The sequence below is a fragment of the Macadamia integrifolia genome, chromosome 2, assembly GCF_013358625.1.
Source record: "Macadamia integrifolia cultivar HAES 741 chromosome 2, SCU_Mint_v3, whole genome shotgun sequence".
Lineage (NCBI taxonomy): Eukaryota > Viridiplantae > Streptophyta > Magnoliopsida > Proteales > Proteaceae > Macadamia > Macadamia integrifolia.
The window spans coordinates 1,615,192-1,640,442 of NC_056558.1; the positions used below are offsets into that span (position 1 = coordinate 1,615,192).

The window sequence follows — 25,251 nt, forward strand, 5'->3', positions numbered from 1 at the left end:
GACTCTGTGCTAAGAAGAGAAAACTTCAAAGTTTTATAGCTTCCCTCGCATAATCTCTGATCGGAGTTTTCTGGTAGTAAATGGTATCAGAGCCAAGTTAGAAAATGTGCCAAAGTCGTAAGGACCATTAAGTTGGTAGTGTTTCACCCCTTGTCGTATAGACCTACACCCAAGTCGTGTCTACCTACACCCAAGTCGTACTCAGCCGTGTTACCGCAGATAGGCGTTGAAGGCGAATTAGTATTGACAGTAGGCGGGATTGACAGTAGGATATATTGACCCGAGACCCTTATTGACTCGAACCTCTATAGCATGGCTTCATACTTTCGCTCCAGTTCTCGAAGATCTTCATCTTCTGAGGCTAGCACCTCCGGAAGGACTCAAGACTCAGTCCACAATACCGAAGAAGTGGTTTTTCGCAACCTAGAAGTTGCCATAAACAATTATACCATACCTAGAATACCTGAATCTGAGGTATACCATAAAGGCACTTTCGTATTTCATAGTGACTATATTATTAAGACATGCGAAAGTACTCATACTCTTGCTTCTGATCAAGAGCAAATTCAACTCTTGACCAGCTCTCAGATCCAGAGGCATAAAGAACGTGGATTTAAGTTTATCCACATCGGCCTAGTACAGGTCGCCCTTAAACCCTTAACTCTCCCAGGGTTAAACAGTGCAGTATTTGTTGCCATTAGAGATGCAAGAATGAATAATTTTAATGAATCTCTAATGGGTCTTGTTGAGACCAGTCTCTGTGAAGGACCTGTTTATTTTCAAAGCAGACCCAATCTTCCAATGTCTCTCACAGATCCAAATATATTAAATGGTGTTGTTATTACCTTAAGAACTTTTGGATACGATATTCTTCCAAGAACTCAAAATATTACAATAATTTATCGTATCTATTACAAGGCAATGACCACCTGTGCCCCCAATGCTAAGGTTATAAATCCAAATGGTCAAATCGTCTATTTTCAGGCAAACTCTGAAAGATCTCAAGTTTTTGTGCCTAGATGTATCAGATGGTCAGAAGTAAACCTTCCTAACTCTTGGACCTTAACCTCTATAGCTCAACCTCAGCCACCCATGAGAACTTCTCCATCATGCATCACTCAGCTTCCTTCTGGTGATGTTGAAATTACTTTTGACCGTAGATCTCATGATTCTAGGAGATCAACCTCTTCTGTAATTTCTTCCTTTTCTGACTATCCTCAGTATCAAGCACCCTCTCGTGCTTCTACTTCTAGAATTCAGAATGAGAATTATGATGGAATCATTAATCTTCAAGGTACAAATCGTACACCTTCCCAGGTTAATCAGCCTGTTTATGGTCCTTTCCCAAGAGACCACTCCCAGGCTCAATATCAGCCTCCTCAAACTCCTATTAATCAAGAAACTGGATCTTCTTCTCCAACTCCATCTGATATGCAAGCTTCAGGAATCATGATGCTTCATATCACTGAAGAACCCCAATTCCAGATTAATAAGAGATTCTTAATTCAAGAATATAGATCTGCTAAGAATGAAGGAAAAAGAAAAATTTTTGAAGAACACTATCCTTCTAATTCTAAGCGGCAAGAGCTTCATGAACAATGGGTTTCTCATATGGAAACTCATCAAATTAATCTTCCCTTTTTCTCGTGGTTAAAACTATATCTTCTTAATAGATCCTCTAACTCTCATCAGGTTAGTGAGATTAAGAAGATAACCACCACTTATATCTCTAAGGACGGAACAGAAATTGAATCTGTTCATCCTCCTTTTCAAGCCTTAAAAATAGGTGCTCAAAGATCTGTAGTTCCGCTTAAAACTTCTAGCCAAACTTCTGCTCCTCTGACTGAAACACAACTTAGTCACGTTGTTGAACAAAACAACTTTACTAATCTTTGTCTTCAGTCTATTGGAAGCCAAACGGATCGTATTAAGACAACTGTAAATTCATTACAACCCATTACGTCTCATACGACCTCTAAATTTGATTGGCCAACCTTTGCTTCTCAACCTAAAAGCACTCCAACTGAAGAGCCTTCTACTTCTCAACCCAGAAGTAACCAGTTTGTCTTGTTTAAACCTCCTCCTGCTTTGGACATTCCTCCCAAGAAGAAAGCAGTGTCAACTATTCTTGATGAAATTGTTACTCAACTCCAAAACCTCCAAGTAACAAAGGATAACCTTGAAGACAACCAGGCATTAACTCTTTCTCTTGCTGACCTTTCAGATTCCGAAATAGAATTTGCAGAGAAAGAATTCCAGTCTATGCTACCTAACCAGGCAGCAAGTTCTGAGTCTCTTCCTCAGCTCAATCAAGTTATGAGAAGAGCTCGTAAAGTTATGCCTATCGCTCCTACAAATTATTATTACCCTCGACCTTCTCCTGTCGATCTTCAATTCGAAGTAGAAGGAGAACCTGCAAATTTCCTGATCGATGGTAATACTATTTTCGAGTGGAATATTGATGGTTTGTCCGAATACCAAATCATCAATCTTTTGAAACAGATACTGATGTATGCTACAGCTACAAAGCTTAATCATTCATTTGATTCAGATGTTGTTAAAATGATAGCAACCGGTTTTTTCGGCCAACTTCGTAGTTGATGGGATTTTTATCTGTCTGAAGATGTTAGACAGCAGATTATTGGTGCTACAACTCGTGTTCTGCAATAGCTAACTGAACACTTAGCTGATGGCAATTATGCCCAACGAACTGTTTATGTTAACCAAGAAGATGCGGTTAACACTTTGGTTTACACTATAACTCTCCATTTTGTTGGACCAGCTGAAATTCTAGTTGATCGAATAGGAGAACAATTAATGAATCTTTGATGTCCTACACTATCTCATTATAGATGGTATAGAGATGCCTTTTTTGCTAAAGTCTTTTCCAGAGAAGATTGTAACAATTTTATATGGAAAGGAAAGTTTCTCTCTGGTCTACCTCCCTTATTTGCTCAAAAGGTCAGGTATCGACTGAAAGCAAAGCATAATAGCACTATTCCCTTCGAGCAATATACCTATGGGGAATTAGCTACTGAAATATGCAATGAAGGTCTTTAACTCTGTACAGACCTTAAATTAAAGAAACAACTGTCTAAAGAGAGACAAACTGGATTCCGAGAACTCGGAGATTTCTGTGAACAATTTGGATTTGAAAAGGTTCGTCCCTCAGGTCCAAAGAAAACTCATAGGAAACTCTCTAAGTTTTCTAAACCTAAATACCAGGCTAAACATTATAAGACTAAGCCAAAGCACTTTTTCAAGAAACGCTTTTCCAAATCTCGTCCTCAAAACGTTTTTTCTAATAAACCCCGTTTGTTATAAGTGTGAAAAAGTAGGACACTATAAGAATAACTGTCGAACTAAAGCTAGAATTAATGCTTTAGAAATCGAGGATTCTTAGAAGCAAAATCTTGAAAGAGTCTTACTATACAGCTCTTCTGACCCTGAGCCAGACTCTGAGTCCAAGTCAGATCAAGATATTGCCCAACTTGAGTTCGATAGTGATTCATCTGAGTCTAAATCCCAGACTCCTCATTGTAATTGTGACCCTTTTCAGGCTATGCTTAAAGAAAATGGTTTGATGGTTCTTTCTTCAGAAGAATCATTCCTCCTTAAAACCATTGATCAAATCACTGATCCTACAACTAAGGTTCAACTCTTACAAGAGTATATAACCTTAGTCAAGGATACTACTAGGCCTAGCCCTGTTCCTGTTCAATCCAAGGTTCAAGATTATAGTTCCAAAACTATAATAAATCGAGTTAAAGCTTCATCTCTCTCTCGCGAACCTATGCTTCAGGAACTCCGAAAGGACCTCAATGAGACTAAAACTGAAGTTCAGAATCTTAAACAAAGAATCCAGATTCTTGAACTTTATAATTCCCAAAACTTTGAGCAACATGAAGCAGAAGACGCTTCTTTCAAGGATCTACTAGCAGCTCAACCAGTCGCTAGTATCTCTACATCACCTGCTGCAGTTTCTTCTGAAGATGCTCAAGTTTTAACAATTCAAAAGGTTCAAACTCATAGATGACATGTAATGATTGACATTGTTGTTAATCATGAGTTTAGCCTTAAAACTATAGCCTTAATTGATTCAGGCGCAGATATTAATTGTATCAATGAAGGATGTGTCCCTTCTAGATACTTTGAGAAGACCACTCAAAAATTGATTACTGCTGACGGATATAGAATGGAGATAGGATATAAACTCCCTTCTGCTTCTATCTGTTGTAATGGATACTGCCTAAAGACTCCTTTTATAATGGTAAAAGGATTTGCTCAATTTGTACTTCTAGGCACTCCATTTCTATCCCACCTGTACCCTTTACAAATTGATGCAGTAGGTCTTCACTCTGTGATTCAAAATCACCCTATTACTTTTCATTTCATCAAGCCTCCCAAGGTTCACACTGTGAATGAAATCAGGGCTCAAGTACAGTCCAACGAACAATTTATATGCTCTTTATCTTCTGAAATTCAACAAAAGAGCATACAACAAAAAATTGATGATCCTAGTTTTCAAGTTAAAGTTCAAAACTTCCAAGCTCAACTTGAAAAGGAAGTCTATTCTGATATTCCTACAGCATTCTGGTCTAGGAAAACTCATATGGTTACTCTTCCATATGAAGATAACTTTTCTAAAAACCAGATTCCCACTAAAGCTAGGGCAGCTCAAATGCCTACTCTTTTACGGGAAACTTGTCAAAAGGAAATCTCAAAACTTCTTGCCAAAGGTCTTGTTAGACCAAGGAAGTCTCCCTAGAGTTGCACCGCATTCTATGTTAACAATAATGCTGAAATTGAAAGAGGTGCACCCAGATTGGTTATAAATTACAAACCCTTAAATAAGGTTCTTAAATGGATCCGGTATCCTATCCCTAATAAGAAGGATCTTCTGAATAGACTTTACACTTCCAGCGTATTTTCTAAGTTCAGTATGAAGTCCGGATACTGGCAAATTCAGATAGCAGAGAACGATAGGTATAAGACAGCCTTTGTTATCCCATTCGGCCAGTACGAATGGAATGTTATGCCTTTCGGTCTTAAGAATGCTCCCTCTGAATTCCAAAATATAATGAATCAAATCTTTAATCAATATTCGCAGTTTATAATTGTGTATATTGATGATGTCCTTATTTATTCCCAGGACATTTCTCAACATTGGAAACATCTAAATCTGTTCTTCTCTGTTATTCGTCAATCAGGACTTGTTATTTCTGCAAAGAAAATAAAATTGTTTCAAACAAATGTTCGTTTCTTGGGACATTATATATCCTTCGGATCTATTATTCCCATAGAACGAGCCATTCAGTTTGCTGACAGATTTCCCGATGAAATAACAGATAAGACCCAACTTCAAAGGTTTCTTGGTATCCCTAGGACACCATAAAAGATTAAACAAAACAAATCCTAAAACTGAATCAAAAAGGCCAAATCGTTTTTGCACATGACTAGTACCGAAAGGGTCTCCTTATCTAGTACGCTTGATTTTGCCATGTAGAGTAATTTGGATGTTTAACGAATGATTTGAAAAGGCATTTGCAACTTTTTGAGCCTCAAACTCAATCATTTACCCTCGAACTTATGTCTACACGCCTTCGTTGAAGTCCAGGCAGCTTCTTGGTAGTACCGGATTACTGAGTCTTTGCCCAGTATTACCAAGTCTTTTCCTACTAGTCAAATTTAGATTGATCTAAAATTTAACATGTCAACAAAGGACCTATGTATCTGTCAATCTACCGAATTTCAGCCTCATGACCTATCTCATGGTAGATCTTAGCACCCATGAAAGAGATTCTTTCCCTGAGTAATTCGCATAAAAAAACAAAGTTCATAAGCATGCCCCACATTCTCAACATTCCAATCAGACTGGGACTTCATTCGATTAAATTATATTTTTGGAAGAAATTCTCTGATCCAACCACGGGGCATAACTTTATATATCTTTCCGCCCTTTTATCTATTGATACACTCCCCCCTATGCTGCTTGTTCAGAAAACCCTCTTCCACGTTTTTTTAACAGAAATATAATATTCTCTTGTAAACTTTACTAACCTTCCACCTTGAAGGGTGACTTTTTCCTGTTGTGCTCAGTATAGTTGAAAACCAGACAGAAGAAAAACAGAATCAAGAAAGCTTTTTTATCTTCAACTTCCACATCTTGAACCCATTCAGATGTCCATGATCTTGGAGCCATATCTAGGCTACCTCTCTATACTGCCCTTGGACGCAATCAAATTTACCCTTCCGTCTTGTTAAAGAAAGACATCACGAGAATCTTCTACCAGGGGGTTGGGAGATACACAATGGGCACTTTTGCGGTACAAAACCGCTACAGGAAGGTATAGTATGAAAATTACAGTATAAGACACACAATGCACATCCCAAAGAATGAGACCTCGATGATTCCCCATTTTTAGGGGTGTTAGTAGTGAAAAGCTTCTATATGTGAAAAGCTTCTATATGCAACCATAAAGTACACACGGACTTCCCAGCAGTAACGCTCCTCACATATAGGTGACCCAGGGGGAGGGGAGGGAAGGAAAAGAGAGCCAAGCTGATGCGGATTACAGCCTTTCAATGGACGCTGTTTTCCTTTCCTGAAATTAGCACAGAAGAGGAAGCTGTTGTATGCTGGACTACCATGTGACAATGCAAGCAATCCAGATATATCCGAGTCTCTGACAGCTCCAGCAGCATCATTATGAACACACATCATCAACAAGCCTTTCTATGGGGATGATTTCCAATCAAATTGGAGATTATTGAAGCTGTTTACCGCACCAAGCCCACTTAATAGCCGGTTCCCCAAATTTTGGTGGTGATTCATGCCAGGGTCCTGAGGCATTGATGGCATGCCAACCCGCCCATTCAATGTCATGGAGTTGTTGCCCATCGCAACTCTCATACCACTAGCCGTGGCAGATGGACCAATTCCAACACCCATGTTACCATATCCCACACTGCCAAGGCCTGCACTGTTGGCAATCCCATTTCCAACCAAGCAGTTCCCTCCATTAAGAACTGTGTTACTGCCTATCTGTGTGATCCCATTAATGCTTTTGATGTCATTCCCCAAGGACCCAACACCAACCATGCTACCCCCACCATTTAGCTGAGGAGACATCATCATTTCTTGTATTATCTGCTGGACAGAACTCTGGGAATCATTTGGGTCAGCCTCACTGGACTGAGTTGGCTGCTGCATTGCCGCTGGTGAATTTGCAGTACTCATCTGGTTCGCTGTGTGCGCTGCTGCTGCTGCTGCTGCTGCTGCTGGTGGTGGTAAGGCACTATGAGAATTCTGAGGATTGTTAGACGAAGGTGTTGGTGATGGAAATGGGGATGATGGATTCATTTGAGCCTGTGGTATTGAACTCGAGGAGCCTGCAGATGAAATCTGAACCGTATTCCCACCATATGGACTGTTAACATTAGACATTGTGTTTTCCTGCCTTGATTTCATGGAGTTCTGGTGGAGTAACCCAACAATGGTGCTTGCAGATGTGGAAGTAGATGCTGAGTTGAGGGAGTTATTTACACTGACAACACCATTGTTAGCATTGAGCTGCACACCAGCAGCAGCCTGAACAGGGCCTTGATCATTGTTTGAGTTTTGCACTACGGTATGTTGCTGCTGCTGCTCGTCAGGTTGTTGACCCTGAATGTGGAGCCCAGATGAACTGCTGGTCCTCCGAGGGAAGTTGATCAAACTTGCTGAAGAAGAAATACAAAAGTCATTAATTACAATACCACGGCGTTTACTATAAAGAAGAATAAAGGTGGCAACTGTTGAGATGTGGTATTTACCATGGGTATACTTGTCATACCCTGCATATATTATATTTGTTTTATTATTTGTCTTTAGTCTACCACAAGGACTTAAGGGTATACTTGTCCTTGACCTTGTAAGTTTGTTAGCCAACTTTGCCCTATTATATGATATTATGAGAGGACTGCCAATATGGGTATTCTGTTCTTTCCTCTGACGGCAGTCTCCTCCCCTTCTCTCTTCTTCTGTTCTGATCTCCTGTTTATGACATTGTTTCAGTAACCTACAGAAACAAACCTGTTTTTAAAATTCCCGCACTAATCCCCTAAACAAGCACATCAAGCGATGTTCTGACAATAGTAATAAGCCATCACCATGGGGTTAGGATCCTATGAATTATCTGCTGCCATCCCAACCATGGAAAGGGATGGGAATGATCAATTGAAAGTGTCAAACCCCCCCCCCCCCAACTCCCTTTCTCCAACCAGAAAATAAGGGTGGGGGGGAAGAAATAGAATGGCAGAAGAGGAAGGTAGATGAAAGTAAGCACACTCATTGAAAAGCTAGCTATAACCACATAAGATCCCAACCAACCATCCTTGCCATTTCTGACTTCACAGATATCAAGCTAATGTGGTCAATCAATCAATACCACTGTTCTCCAGTACTTTCTACGATTTCAGCCATGAAGGTCATGGTCCAAATTATATGCAGTGAGTTTTGTTACCCCAACGAGTGAAAAAATAAATAAATAAATAAGAAAAGAAAGAAAAGAAAAGAAAAGAAAAAAAATCAGTTACTTGGTGAAGTATCTTTGTAACAGGTATTGTGTTATTGCGATTCAAAGTTCAACGGTATTCAAGTATTCTTCTGGAACATGGGTAACTCGAGTCTCATTTGACTAGGACCAAGTGTATCAACCATCAGAATGTTCATAGTCGACAACTTCCAGGCTGCCAACAGCTCTGATTTCAGGAGCATCCATTTATGTCCAAATCACCCAGGTTCCGAACACCTAGTCCTATGGTATCAAAAAACTGATCCTTCTCAACCCATCACGTACAGTATCAAATTTCCCTCTCAACCAAGTTATCAAAATATGGAAGCTTCTAAGTGTTTCCTTGTACCACATGGACAAGAATCGGTCCCATGTAAGAGAACCCCGCACCCATCTCACGGGAAAATTTCACACGTGAGTAAGAAGAGTGACTCAGAATGCTTTAAGTTCAATCCCAAGTTTCAAAGAATTAGTATACTGCCACGAGAAATTAATACAAAATGGCATCCTTGTAATTTGGAGCCCATTTTCTGATCATTTTGGGCTGAAATTGTACCAACCATATGGACACACCCATATCCTGCTAAGTGGCAGGTCATGAAGAGATACACATCACTAAGCATAGCAACATTCAGTTTTTCCCAAAAGCCTATGCAGCATGCACAATTATGGTACTGTATATCTGTATCAGCAACTCTTTAACTGTCACATATCCAAGAATAAGAATTCAAACCATACAAAGCACAAAATGAGAATAGGAACATTAAGAACATAATAGGAAGCTTTACCCATAGGTCCAGTCCCTGTTTCTCGGCTATAATCAATCAAATCTTTCATGCTGTTAACGACTTCCGATATCTGCAAGTTTTTACCCACAAAACATCATAAACAAATTGAGACTCTATAACAACAAAATCAATGAAAAGTAGCCTCAACAATTCCTCATACATGGATAGAACTGTGGAACCAGTAAAACCAGCCCAATATATCAATTTATCTAGTGACAGGAAAAATTAAATAGGGGAAAATAGAATAGCGAGACAGATAATATTTGCATAAATCAAAAAAGGGGGGGTGGGGGGAGGAAGGAACGCAAATTACGACGAGTATGCTAGTAACACTTTGTGTCTGGGCATAGGGGCCATGCGACCAGGTAGCATTCTTCTCTCTCTCTCTCTCTCTCTCTCTCTCTCTCTCTCTCTATATATATATATATATATATATATATATGTAATCATTTAGCCAAAATATCTTAATGGAATAATGATGTGGACCCGGGGTTCCAAAATCCGACTCGGAACAATGGCAATTCTGTAAATTAATGAAGGAACTCTTAACAAAGGAAAGTTGCAATTCATGAGTAATAGTAAAATTGTTTGAAAAGGGTAATCTTGGAACTAAAAACAAATAATTGGTAATAAGTAATGAAGGAGAGAGTGAGGGGTAATACGGAAAATGGGGAAGTAAGGAAAGTAACAAGCGGAATCGTGGGGAAGGGGTGGAGTAGCCGAGTAGGACAGAAGTTAATCATAAGGGGTAGATATGTAACACGAACCAGTGGCGGAAAAACCAGGTTTCTTGCAGGTAGGAGATCTCAGTCAAGAAATCTCCAACTGCTCTAAAATTTCAGAGGCTGGTTCACACCTATTAATCCCCTTAAATGTGATCATTAGCTGGACCCAAAATCAAGGAATAGAAACTCTGCAACATGTTCAAGCGGTAGACAGAAACGGGGTGAGGTAATGGGTTGATATCTCACAGCCCACTTGAGTTTCGGCCACCAGCTTGTACAGGTAGCGGCACCCAAAGGAGATGATCTTATGCCCAGAATATGAGGAAGGAAGAAGAGATGAGAGAGAGCAGTCCTCCATAGTGAGGAACTGTTCTTAAGCCAGAACAGGGGATGGGGAAAAGTGAAGAAGAGAGCGAGGGGGGGGTGGGGAGAAAGGATCGCACACAGCCACACGGCCACTCAAAGCAAATTCAGCAGTCCATTCAATTCAATCTGCCTAATGAATTGGTTAAAAGCATATTTATGAAAAACGAAATTATAAGTTACCTATTTGAAGTCTAAAACAGAAAAGAAATAAAATCTCCTAATTATTATCTAAACCAACCTATATGGAATTAAACTCTAAAATTGAAAAATGGAATCAAACTCTAGCCTAATTGAAAGCTTACAAGATAAATCTCAATACGTAAGAAACTACTAATATTCTAATAGACCAAAGACCCAAATTTGGACCTGGTTCATGGTCTGGGTACCCAAATGGATACGAGTTGATCCATGGAAACGCTCCTACATCAATTATCCCAGTGTTGTAAAATACTCGACCATGAGTTATATAGAACAGTTAAAATAAAAACTCATGAGTGGGGGCAAACTACTTATCTACAAAACTGGAATAATATCCATAATACGAATCTATGGGGTTGCATCTATTTCTGGAAAATTGTGGGGGAGAACGAACTCCTGATGGAGAATAACTTTCGTTGCACTAGTTTTTGTTGTTACTTGATCAACAATCTTCTTGTTTTCCATTCTTGTTACTATTCGTTCCACATCTGAGAAGTCTTCCTTTTTTGTTGACCCCTTTTGTTAGTCTCGATATCAGCTTCTTTGACTCCGAGGATATTTCGTTGACCAATCCATGAAGAATAAATGTCTATCACATGTGAAAAGGTTGTAGGGTACATAAATTTGTGTTGCAATCAACAATGCCGCTTCATTCTTCCAACCTCTCTCGACCCAATTTAATAATGCGCTAAGGGGAATTCACAATAAGCACCATCATAATACTGAGAAATAGAAAATTTAACGGATACATCATCCTCAGAATTAATGATGATCTGGTTGGTCTTTGAAAACATATCTACCAAAGATCGTGAGACGAAATTGTCACTTGCGCTCATCCGTTGCTTGTTCACTCAGAGTTTCTTTTCTTTGCTTCGGAGTTTGTTGGGTCAAAGCATGCGGTAGGGCTTGCAACACTGGATACACGGATTTGGGATCTCTATCGCGTGCAAATTTTTCTATCAGGAAACCCTCAAAACTTCTATTATCGTTGGTAGGAGCGGCAAATATGAGACCAAAAAGAATAAATGGCAAAGAGATTGTATATCGCTAGAGGTGCATTACCGATGTGGAAAACAGGGCAAGGGTTCTCTACAATAACACTGTAAAAAAAAATAAAAAAGGGTTTTAGCGCAACTTGGTAGCACCTTTGTTTTGGGTAAAAAATTTCACGGGTTCAAATCCTGTCATCCCTACCTATTACTTCTCTGGGTAATACTGATAGATCAATTGAGATTAAAACAAATTGGACATAAGTAATCTTTCATTTTATGATAGACAATGCATGCAAGGTGTTTTGGGAAAAAAATAATCCTTTTCTTTACGATTCTATTCATATCTAGTGTGATAAGGAAGTGCTCTTAGTTCAGTTCAGTAGAACGTGGGACTCCAAAACTCGATGCCGTAGGTTCAAATCCTACAGAGCGTGATTTCGTTCTTGTTAGGTCAAATTACAATAAAATAACTTCACTAACTTGAACAGCAACCTGCCTAAACGCCCTCCTGCAAATTAAAGAAAGGAGGAAGTCAATTGGGAAAAAAAAAAAACCAGAGATGTTCATTAATCAAAGGTCTTAACTGATCACCGCACTGCCCTTCATCAATAAATAGATTAGCAAGCTTTCTGTTAGGAAACCAAACTCTAGATTTGAATACAAAGGAATCCATGGTTGCAAGAATTTGCTCTGATACCAACTGATGCGGATCCGAGGTTCCAAAACCACTCGGATAGCTTATGGGCCCATCCAAATAACACACAAGTCAATAGTCAAGTGGATGGCAATCATGTAAACAAATGAAGGCACTTTAACAAAGGAAAGTTGCAATTCACGGGTAATAGTAAAGTTGTTTGAAAAGGGAAGTCTTGGAACTAAAACAAAGTATTGGTAAGAAGTAATAAAAGAGGGAGTGAGGGGTAAAGGAAAGTGGGATAAAAGGAAAGTGGGGAAATAAATAAAGTAACAAAGGGAATTGTGGGGAATGGGTGTCATCAGCCTTACAGGAGAAAAGTGGGTGGAGTAGGACAAAAGTTAATCATAAGGCGTAGATATGTAATTGCAACAGGTGACTTAATTGGAAACAAAGACAGCCATCATCTTCAACCTCTAACACGAACCAGTGGCGGGAAAAAAACAGATTTCTTGCAGGTAGGAGATCTCACTAAAGAAGTCTCCAATTGATCTAAAATTCCAGAAGCTGATTCGCACCTATTAATTCCCTTAAATGCGATCATTACCTGGACCCAAAATCAAGGATTAGAAAAGGTATTTACCTCTGCAACATGTTCAGGTCGTAGGACAGAAATGGGGTTGAGGTTTTGAGTTGATATCTCACAGCCCACATGAGTTTCGGACACCAGCTTGTACAGGTAGCAGCACCCAAGGGAGGTGATCTTATGTCCAGAATATAAGTAGGAAACAAGAGGAGCATTCCCCAATCATGAGGAACTGTTCTTACGCCAGAACAGGGAATGGGAAAAGAGAACCAGAAAAGTAGAGAGAGACAGAGAAAGCTCACACAAATAAAAGGGGGGGGGGGGAAATCACACACGGCTACTCAAACCAAATTCAACATTCAATCTGCCCAATGAATTGGGTTACAGGCATATTTATAAAAATAAAATTAAAAGTTTCCTATTTGAATTCTAAAACAGAAATAGAAATTAAATCTCCTAATTATCTAATCCAACCTCTCTGGAATCAAACTCAAAAATTGAAAACAGAATGAAACTCTAGCCTAACTGAAAGATTACAAGATAAATCTGAATAAGATATTCTAATAGACCAAAGACCTAAATTTGACCTGGTTCCCAGTCTTGGTTCCAAAACTGGTTCAAGCCGATCCATGGAAACGCTCCTGCATCAAATAATGTCTAACGAGTCTGGATAAGAATCTTCAGTCAAAAATCAAGAAACTGTGTGCAAGCGTGTTTTTTTTCCCTTCCCTTCATCTGGTTATTGATAACTTTCATATCAGTACGAGCAGCTGATCCACCAGGCCCTCAGATGGGCTAGTAAACAAGTTCTCCAATAGAAAATTTCACTTCGACATCATGCGGAGAGAAATCTAAAAACCATGGCAATGAAGGTCATGGTGAGTTCAACTATTGCAAAATCCAGAAAGGTGGCCGGGAGAAAATGGATTCAGTGAAAGCTCAATTTGGCTCATGAGAATCCAAACAGGCTAGAATCGCAGACTTACCAGGGGACTTGAGGGAACTTGTGGCTTACATCCTTCATCTTCAATTCCCACTACCAATAGGAATTGAGACCACCAAATTGTAGAACCCGACTACTATTGACATCGAATTTAGTTGATTTGGTGGGAATCTAATCTAACAGCTAGACCACTAATCATTAACAAATATAGCATAAAAGATGACAAGTTCCTGGCGGTTTGGATCTAAGTTTCTAACAATCCAAAGCGAACATACAAGAAGATATGCATCTTTATACACAATTATGAAAACCCAAATCTAAAGGTGGTCTGAAGTTCAAGATTAGTAACAATATCAAATCAAGTGGATACATTTAGAAAAGTGAGAACTGTCAAGAACTGAATTTAAAAAATAATAGTAACAGCTATGCAATTTTTCAATGGTAGCTGACCATAACAAACTACTTCCAGATGCATAACGCTTAACCATATTCAGTTATCCTCAAAAATCAAATCCACACATGGAAGTGAAAATAGTGGATTTATCAATTCCAACATAGCAAGAACACTACCTGAAGACATCGCACATATCTCTTTGTATATCCTAGATCATTTACTAAAGGCACCTCCAAAGCTTTTGCCAATTGGCGAGCAGATGCCACAAACCTGAAGAAGAATAACATTTACTAATCAATTTAAGTGATTTCAATATATATGTGTATGTGTGTGTGTGTGTATAGCTGCCTTGACCACAAGAATTGATAAGAAATTAAAATATTAAAATGCCCCAGAACAAAGAAAATGGAATCAGACATCCGAGTGAAAGCAGGAAGTAAAGGATACAAGATTGGCATGTGTCAGTGACATTCCAAAGTCGAACAACAGTTAAAATTTCCATCTCAAATTTTTTTATGCCACAAGGAAACTGTAGTGTTAGTTATGGGGAACCCATGGGACTAACCACGTGAACAATTACTTGACAATCCCAGTATTGTGGTCTAATTTTTTTGAGAATCCTACATATTCTGTTCTTGATTTCTTGAGAAAACAAGAACCTTCAAAATACGGATTCTCTTGCAAAGTGAAATGGTGCTATTGGATTCAGTCTGCCCATCAGAAGGGAGTTAAAGACTTGGGAGACAAAAATGCTACCGCTGATCCATTAGCAATTGACAATACCAAGAGACTGCTGTAAGTTTTTTGTCTTTCCCAGCGGGAGTTTCCAACCATTCAAGTTATTGGACCAGCCTATGAATGACGAGGAGATTTAACTATGCAACTATGCCTACCATGCATATCGGTACTATCTGATGGGTTTTATTGGTTCTTTCCAATAAAATGGGTTTAAATTGTAAAAGGTTGGTTTTATAAAAGCCCAACAATGGGCTCAAGTGCTCCATGAATTTGGTATCACTTTTCTTACTTCCTTAGTCGAGTACAATTGTTAAGTTAGTCCCAATTTTAATTTTAAATTCCACTAAAAACAGGAATGCAGAGACTACGACTAAAAGAAACAAAAAGAAGCAAAGTCCTGGAAGACAAAACATTGAATAGAATTGCACAGAAATAATTCTCAAAAGACATGCTCAGTCTAAAAAAAGCTCCTTGCTTGGCAAGATCATTGGTGCATTCAGTAGATACCAAGGAGAATCTGCCTATAGATCCCACCACTGCAAATCTTGCCTCCTTACAGCTGGCCACGGGGCCCACACGATCTGAAATCAATCTCCCTAGAAATTAGCCTATGCAAGCTGTTCACAGGCAAGCAATTTCTTAACCCCCCCCCCTAAAAAAAAGGCTCACACAGCTAGACAAAATCTGATTTCCTAATCCCTTATGATATGCTCCTCAAAATTAGAAATCTTGACCAAAGAACCAGACCACACCTGACCAGGCTGTCTCTCATAGCAGCTGACTCCCACATCTGGTCAGGACTGGTTTCAGCCCTGTTCCTGTGATCTACATCATATCTACAACCCGATGTTGTTATCAACACAGACACCATCGATATCTAGCTTCCCGGATGAATTCATTGTTCCAAGAAGAAGCCAAGAATGGCAAATGAAATAGCTGATGAGTTAGCAAAATGGGATATTGTCTGGCCTATATCCATGTCTTGGGAATGCTATTCCATTTAGAGTTGTATGTAGATTTTCCAGAGGTGGTATTATACTTGCTCTCATCAGCTCTTCAAGCGAATATGTTTTTCCAAGTTTCCAATCCAGACCTAGGTTTTTGCCTGTGAAACTTTTACCCAAGAGTTGCAAAGACTTATTTCTGTACAAATACACAAAACCATCACAAGAAAAAAATGAATTTCACAGCTCTGAGGAAGATTGAAGGATTTTGCTTCTAGAGCTCCTGACAGGAGAAATTTCAGGTCAGAAATCCATCCTCATTCTTTGTATAAGAAATCAACAGGCTAGCATGACTACAGGCTGAAGGATTCCATGCATTCCTCAATAAATTTGTTTGTGGTTGTGACAAAAACATAAAATTTTCAGTTAAATTTTAAAAAAACAAAGGCTGAATTTCAGCATATGACATTGTTTCTCAAAAATTATGTATACTACACATTTGTTTAAATGTCCAAAAGAATAATATTCTCCCATGTCATAGGAATTTTTTTTTTTTTTTTTAATTAGGATCAGTGGGATTGATTTTTTTGTGGAGTGAATCGGTGGAGTCGTCCAGAACTCACAAGAACTGACCCAATCCTTAAAAAAAGTGAGTTCGACAGGTCAATTTTTTTTTTTTCAAAACAGCAGGAGTATGCTATTTTATCTGCACAGGAAAGTGGGTCCCCAGAAATATTACATTACAATCTCATAATAAATAATACTACTGCAATGATGAAAGAAAATTATTTTATAACAAAATATTACAAATAATTTTATGTGTGCATGACAGAGTAACTGAATTACCACAGAAAATGCAACTGATAAAGATACCAATGACATTTAATGTAAGATGGAAATACTGTTCATCAATTCATCTTCAGATACTACAGAAAAAAGGAGTTAATATGTAATAGAGAATAATTAACATACATATTACAGTTATTTTGTAACTCCTGAGCAGAAAGATTGGATGATCCATTTTGGGTAGCAGCCTGGTATTTCTGAGCTGCTGCTCCAAGTTGACTAACCTGCACATGCAACAATAATAGTCAATGTTATTACTAAAAATCCCATAATACAGTCGCACATCAGTCGCAACCAACTCCCAACAGAAGCCCATAAGAATATTTGTCAAGGCATCCAGGCGGTTCAGTTGGGGTCTAGGCGACTGTCGCCTTAGTGCAAGGCGATGGCAGGTTTGGAACTTATTTATGCCAAATATCATTTAAGTAAATGATTTTATAGTTTTTATTTCATTCACTTGAGGATATTATTCATAAATAAGCAAACACCAAAGACAACAAATTTGTAACTCCTTCAGATTATAGTATCTTCTCTTCAGGAACATGAAAGAGGACATTCAGCTGGAAGTGAATGATTTAAATAATTCTCTGGGGGGAGAATCAACATGTGAATTAAGTACAAATTTTCAATAAAGAGACAACTACATAAACATAGAAATTCAAATGACCCATCAAATTCCAACAATAATTTTGGAACTAAAAATAATATAATTAATCAAAATGAAAAGCAAATTTCAGATATTATTGATTTAAGAAAAGGGAAAGATAAAGAGCCCAATTTAACACCAAAAGAAAACAAACCTGTTTCCAACGAAGCTGTAGACAATTCAAAGGTGGGCTATTCTATCAGCTAATTATTTATTCACTATTTATCTCTTCATATATGTCTTTATTGGACAAGTAATATAGTCAACTATCAAGAAACCAAAGTCCAAAATTCCATTCATTTATTGAGCAAGATAAGCCTAATCAAATTTTTCCAGAGATGATATATGTTGCACAAGTCATGACTGGAACAAAACAAACACTCCCAATCAAGCATTCAACTATATAACGGATCTCTTTCTAATTGCTTACCTGAGGTATGATCAATCTTCGAGGAATGAGCTCCTCATGACGCCGAGCACAAAACTCCCAAGAACAAATCTAGTGTGGAAGTCCACATACAAAGACAATGCCACTCAGTAACGCCACAAGGATCAAGAATTGCTTTAATATAAAACCAACTAACCACATGCTAACCTTTAGATCAGGTGAGAACACAATTCTTAGCTGACCATCACGAACCACACGCAGTTGTTCAAATACACTTTCTTGTATTGCTTTTGCATAGTCAAGGACTATTTGCCCTGTTGCATTCTGATATTCACGAGGCATATCAACGTAAAGAAGTTCTTCCAGAGTACCACTATCATACTTTATTTTGCACAGCCTGGGCAAAACTTCAACCGTAGTTTCTGAAAGCATGGAGGGAAAAACATCAAATGGAATCTTTACAAGTGAAAAAAAAAAATTTAATGTAAGAGCCTTGAATGGCAACAAGGAGACAGCCTGACCATGAGATTGGGGATAGCACTGATGTCACTATGAAAAAATATAAATAAGATGCCAGTGAAATAAAATTCTCTAAACCAAGAAAACTAAAACATACCAAAACCCCGTCCAGGCTTGCGATTGCATATTTCACAGTGCCATACATCCTGGAAAAATTACAATTGAAACTTTAATACCATTTACCTTCTCGTTAATAATTAAAAGAGGCGATATAATACATTTTGACACTCCATATTGATGTGCCAGCAACATCATATACACAACTATACACAACGAATGATTGGCAAATTTCATCAAACAAATCAGATCATTACCCTCCTGGTGCTATATTATGGAAGAGGAAATATAGCTATAAAGCCCATATTAAGTATATATAATGAAGGATGATATTCATCCCAAGAAAAAAAAATGAAGGATGACCAAATATCATGGGTAACGGAATTACCTATGACCAGGCTACCTGGATTGAATCTCCCCAATGTGGCATAGCATCAACAAGAAGGAACAAAGTTTATAGTAGGTTTTTAATGTGGTTCAAGGTTCTTGAAAGAATCTGGAGATCTGGAGCCAAAAACTACTAACAATCTCGAATCAATGTAGACATGATAGAACTAATATAGGACCAGAATAGAAGAATGGTAGGAGAAATTATATAATTTTCAAGAGAAAAGAAAATTAGAAGAAATCTGAGAAGAAATCAAAGGAGCTAGAAGATATTAGAGAAAACGAAGCACAGAGAAAGGAAAACAAAAGGGAAAGATCACACCTGAGCTTAGAGATGAACAGAAATATGAGGAGGGAGATCAGATCTAGAATATCAATTCTGTATGCACAGCTAAACAACTTCAAAACTCTTAAATGAAAATTCTTTCCTCAAATCATGCTTTACCTGATGGGGTGTATTGCATGCATAAAGACCTTCTGAAATTCCTAAACACTTTCTATCACAATGTCGTGTGTAGGCAACACCCCACCTTCTGACTTCTGAGCCTATCATTTCGGCCCGTTAATAAGATTAATCCCATAAATAAGTAACCCAAGGCCCATAAAACCCATCCATGGCCCAAAATAAGGTCTTTTTAAGCCCAACTGAGCAGTTTAAACTTTTAACCGCATAAATTTCTTCAACAACAGACCTGAGGGAAAACACCAGTTGTTTGCCGACCACTTCCATATAGAGAGACACACCACCTCTTCTTGGCATTGGGGGCAAAGTACTCCGCCACAAATTTCCTCCAGAACTCAATATTGTTGTCCTGCATTAAAGATGATCTTAAGCAGACAGAAGTCGTAAAATAATCGTACAATACGTGATAAAAGATTCGCTGAATTGAGATCTTACAGCAGGCCTGTGTTGTTGATGATACATATAATGCGTCAAACGGCGAGCACATGTCCCAGGTTCATAGGCAGGTTTAACTGGAGATCTCACAGGCTGCTGTTGAAACTGCTGCTGTAACTGAGAACGCTGCTGAGGAAGTGCCTTTAAGACTTGTTGTGGCTGCTGCTGCTGCTGTTGTTGTAGCTGCAGGATGCGCTGCTGTTGAAAAAGATTCATTTGAGCAGCAGCCTGAGAAGACTGCCTGGACATTTGGAGGATTTGTTGTTGCTGCTGTTGCTGCTGAAGAAACGACGACTGATCTGAATGTTGTGGTTCTAATTTAACAGGCCCTAGATTTCTCAAATTCTGGATTTGTTGAGGCTCCAATTTCACTGAACTGAGACTCCGCAAGGACTGCAACTGTTGCTGCTGCCCATTTTGATCATTAGCCATCTGAGGCTCCAATTTAACAGGGCCAACACTGCCCAATCCACCTCGAGTAGGCTGGAATTGCTGTTGCTGTTGGCTGTGAGGAACAGAGAACTGCTGCAACGACTGCTGGCCATGCTGGAAGCTTTTCTGGTCAAGTTGTTGAGATGACTGCTGCTCGGGGGCCAGCTGGTTCCCAGATTGGTTTGAGAATTGCTGCCCCTGACCTTGACCAGTTGAACCAATGTTCGCAGTGTTGGATGGTGCAAATGAGACAGCTGAAGGAGTGAAGTTCATTCCATTACCAGCACCAGAAAGTGGATCAGACTCAGCGCCAGTTTCAGCACCTCCACGTTGTATACTTCCCGAACCAGAAAGCCCAGAGTTTGACCCACCATTCCCAAAGGATTGATTGAGAAGAGAGGAAACATTGGGCATGTTATTGACCATGTTCATGCTGCTATACTGATTACGTGGAGAGATAACTGAAGGAAACCCGGTTGGTGAAGGAACCGCACCACCTTGAACTCCTAGAATGCCAGAGTTTGATCGAAGGAATGAAGGTGGGACGGATTGGGCACCACCGACAGGAGTCGGAGGCCCCGAGGGTACCATCTTCCCAATAGTACAAGCTACAGACTATACAACAGAGTTGAGAAATTTTACTATAACCGCATGAAGTACAAACTCTAACACCACGAGATCCAAAGGAGCAGCAACTAAGCTAAAAGGCACAGATTAAAAACCCAGCAGACGTATTAACCCTTAAAATCCAGAGCTTGAGACCACACAGTTCTCATTTGCACACAACGTGAAACAGTTCTCTTTCCAAACACATGTTGTCTAACAGTGATGAACACCGGAGGAAGAAAATGGATAACTAAAACCAAGCGACAAGCATTGATTCTGAACATTCTTGCGTTCCACAAGTTCTGCGAAAGTGGGAGTTTCTAGGGCAATGACCCAATTCTCTGTATGATTTACAGATAAAATTATGTGGCATCATACAAAAATGCATTCTCCCTTCCCGAATAGAAGCAAAACAGAAAACTTCAGTCTTCCACCATCAAATGCAGCACCTGAGAACCCCCAAGCCGATTACTCCCGTCTATCACAATCAACCAAAAGAAAGACATCACGACGCGCAAGAGTGAAAAGGAACACTAGAGTCGATGTTACAACAGCATTCTAATTAAATTAATTTCGATAAAAATACGAACTGTCTAAAACTTCGTTCACCCAGCTGAAACCCGCCAAGTAAAGGGAAGATATATATAATTAAAAAAACATTTTCGGCACCGAAGGAGGGGGAATCAAAGGGGAGTTTTTCTTCAAGACCCAAAGCTCAAAATGCGATCTTCACAACAAAATCCGAGTAACATACTCAAACAAACGATCGTCTTAACATTATTCAAACACTATAAACTGTCACCCCAACTTCCCAAACATCAATAAAAAAGAAAAGGCAAAAAAAAAAAAATCGTGATCAAGGCCAAATTCAAGAAATCGTAACTGAAATCAACGATCTGGAACTTCTTCCAGGTGAAATCCCCAAGGTTTATTAAGTCCAAAAGGAAGCTCAACAGAGGAAAAAGACTAAACCCTAAAGAAACGATGCAAACCAGACTTACATGAGTTAGAATTCGCAGTGACAGTCTGAAGCTCTGAATAGTTCGATCAAATGGAACCACAAAACAAACTCCTTGAAGATAAAAAAATGATTCTTCTGTCTGTCTTCGTCTTCTTCTTCTTCTTCTTCTTCTTCTTCTTCTTCTTCTTCAGTAGCTTTTTATTATTACTCTTTCTCTTTTCTTCTCTAGGGTTCTTCTTCCCTTACATCCCTCTCCATTGAAATAGTCTTCTCTCTGGAGCTTTGTGTATCCGATCCAGCTCAGAGAACTTCTGAGTTGGTCGTCTCCCCTTTTTTTTTTTTTTTTTGTAATCTCTCTCTCTTTCTCTCTTTCTCTCTTTCTCTCTTTCCCTCTCGGTTTTCTCTACTTTTGTCTTCTGTTCCTGGGTGTGTGAGGAGAGTGAGTCCTTGCGGACGTCAAGAATGCTTTCGATCGGATTGAATTGGCTTTCATTCCCTTCCTTCTTTACCATCGTTTTCCGTTTTCCAACCGAGTCAAATCTTCTTCGTATCATTGCCACCTGCACATCATCCCATGACCCCATAAAATCAACATACATTCATGATTCATCATCTATGATGGTGGATTGGCATCGCCAATTATACATATCACATCTAATCACCTCTTTAATGCTTGTCAAGTCACACAGACGCTTCTACTGTGACTTCAGACCACTCGCCCAAGGTGTTACCACGTGTCATTGAATCAAATTTGGTAAATTATTATTTTTGGTAACAAATTTTTTCTTTTTTGGTAAATTATATAGGTAATTTTGGTAACTTATAAAGGCATAACTAAAATGAACGGTACCAACCGGGTTTAAAAACCGGTATCTGGACCCAGATCGATCCAGGCTGATTCCAGTTGCAGAAAGATTAAGATCGGTGAAAAAAGGGTCGGAAATGACCAAAATCATGTCTTAAACCTTGTTGACATAAGGATCCAACGAAAATTGCTTATTACAATTGATGAGGTTGTGTTATTACTAAACCACACTCACTAGGAGGTCTTGAGTCTCAAATTTGAAATTATACTTTGTATTCGAGTTTTCGTATATGGATCAATTGAGTCGAATCCATCAAAATCAGCCATTATGATCTGAATCACAAGATCTCTTGATAAACATGGGTTTTTTGCACATCATAGTTCACCAATTACGTTAGGCAGTTGTTGTTGAAATGAAGTACTACTTATTAAATGAAAACGTCATATTTATTCATTTTATCGATTCATGTATGTTTGTGAACCCCCTCAAGCCCATTCATCGTCTTGGAGATTTGTCATTTGGCTAATCCTAATTAATTTCAAACTGCACACACAAGTAGGGTATATGAATCTACCTACCAATGAAATTTCAGTTTTTGGGCTGCATATGTAACAAAACTAATTGCTTCTCCATGAATTACATATTTGGGCCGCCTCCTTGTTTCTTATACGAATTAACTAACTATCCTTACCAGCCACAGGTTAACAACACAAGCAAGTGTGATGTAGGAATTCTAACGTGAATGAAAGTGAGGACAATGATCTTCATGAATGATTGGACACAATATATAATATAGAAATGAGAGGTAGCATTTTAATGATATTTTAGGAAAAGTAAATTAAACATGTAAAACGTTTCAATACTCATGCAATAAAAGGTATTTCAACGACTACCTAGTTTTGCCGTGTGGAAGGATAATATGATAATTTTGGATAATTAGATATAATATGATTTGATACAAATATAAGTCGGCCACGTGGTAAAATATAATTTTAGAAATCTAATTAAAAAAGACTTGCAAATTTAGTGGAAAAATAGGTTTCATAACTCTACTATCCTTGAATATAATTTTTTAGTAATGCCCTTGAATATAACTTGGTCATTTAGAATTGTCAAACATGATAAAGACAAGTCAGTATGGGTGCCTTTTTTTTTTTTTTTTTTTCTTTGAAAATACATTAATATAAATAAATATTTAAAAAACACATAAAAATCAAAGAATCATAAATTTATGAATTTTTTTTGTTCTATTGATGGTGAATACAATAGTTATAATGCATAGTGGTGGTTATAAATCATATACATTGTCTAATGACAAGAAGCTAAGGGAAAGGTAAATGACCAAACTCAACAAGCTTCAGTCTGACTCTAGTATAAATAGGAAGACTCAGTTACAGTCTAGTCACTTTTTAATGCTAAGTAAGTCTTCAAGATTGTTGAATCAGATTTTTTTCTTTAAACTCAACTCGAGTCAAGACCTAATTTTTCAATTGTAATTTAAAAAAAAAAAATTGGATAATAAAAATACAAATAAATTTGCAAATAAATGGGATATCTATGATTGAATTCAAGTCATAAAAATTTAACATATGGCTAGTGATTTTTTTTTTTTTTGGGTAGAAACATATGGCTAGTATCAGGGGCGTCAAAAGCTTTCCTGCATCAGCATGGTCGACCTAAATCAATATGTTAGTGAATGGTCTAGTGTCAGGTCTAGAGTGATTATTATTCGGACATTTACATTATTTGGTTGTAGCCCAATAAGTACCTGATCAGGACTCTGACACTAATAATCAGCTTAATTAACTTGTTTATGGTTTGTTTACAGCCTATTTAAAAGATCAATTATAGCCTTATTAACTTGACTCTGATTACGAATGGATATCCAACTGATCGAATATATGTATCCATGCCAAACCTGTGAGACTTGATTGCCTTAAATTGATGAGAATTGATTACGTCCAATATGGACCCGCGGGACTAGTCAAACCGAAGGCTTGGATATCCGTCGTTACCAAAAAAAAAAAAAGATTACGTCCAACTGAAACCAACTGGAACGATTGAGTAACACCCCTAGAATCTAGATTATTTTCTAGATATTAATGTGATTGAAATTGGAATATCACCTTCTCATTTAGTTGCAAATAGACTAACTTTCTCCAAGGCACAACCTCGTTTTTTTTTTTTTTTCAATGCCTTGAATCCGTGATCGATTCTCCAAGACTCTTGACCAAGATTTTTTTTAATATTCAACTTGAGTCAAGACTTGATTTTTCAACTGACAGATTTATTTTCTATGAACACACAACCTCCTTCAATTATTTTGAATTTATTGCAATGCCTTGGATGTAATTGTAGTAGTTGTTCAACCAAGTTTCATGTCCTACAACAATTTTCTTCTTTGTTCATGAGTTTTTTTTTTTTTTTTTTTAATCAGAAGAAGAAAAAGCTTTCATTTAAAATAAACAAGATCAGGGTTGTTATAGACATGTCCTTTGGTTGCGATGACATGGGAAGCAATCATTTTAAGGACATACAAAGGATAAGTGTAATACCCCGCTTCTTAAGCCCGGTCTGATTTCGCGATTGAACTGGTTTAACCATGCAGGAACCGAGCCAGAGGATGTTAGAGCGGGCTCCTTATGGGCTATGATGGCACGGGTGACCTTAAACACTGGCTGGCCCGACAAGTCCGAGCCAGTGCCAGAAGAGACGGGAGTGCCCAAACCGTGTACGTGCACCTACCATAAGGCTATGTACGGATAAAACAGGTATTATATCCGTATTTTAAGGTATATACGTATGCTACATCGTATGCCTGGGGTGGGGTTCGCGCCGAGGT

At 38.4% G+C, this 25,251-nt stretch overlaps 1 protein-coding gene across 1 annotated transcript; it reads right to left on the bottom strand.

The window, feature by feature from the left end:
- Positions 1 to 6,118: 6,118 nt before the first annotated feature.
- LOC122093831 (transcriptional corepressor SEUSS-like) lies at positions 6,119 to 22,065 on the bottom strand. Its single transcript, XM_042664353.1, has 10 exons — positions 21,644 to 22,065; positions 19,605 to 21,120; positions 19,399 to 19,518; positions 18,360 to 18,408; positions 17,951 to 18,165; positions 17,786 to 17,854; positions 16,836 to 16,933; positions 14,358 to 14,451; positions 9,344 to 9,413; positions 6,119 to 7,722 (listed from the first exon to the last, which is right to left on the bottom strand). Exons 2-10 carry the CDS (start codon positions 20,625 to 20,627, stop codon positions 6,737 to 6,739), a joined length of 2,724 nt encoding a protein of 907 aa, XP_042520287.1. The 5' UTR covers positions 20,628 to 21,120; positions 21,644 to 22,065; the 3' UTR covers positions 6,119 to 6,736.
- Between the last annotated feature and the right edge of the window lie 3,186 nt (positions 22,066 to 25,251).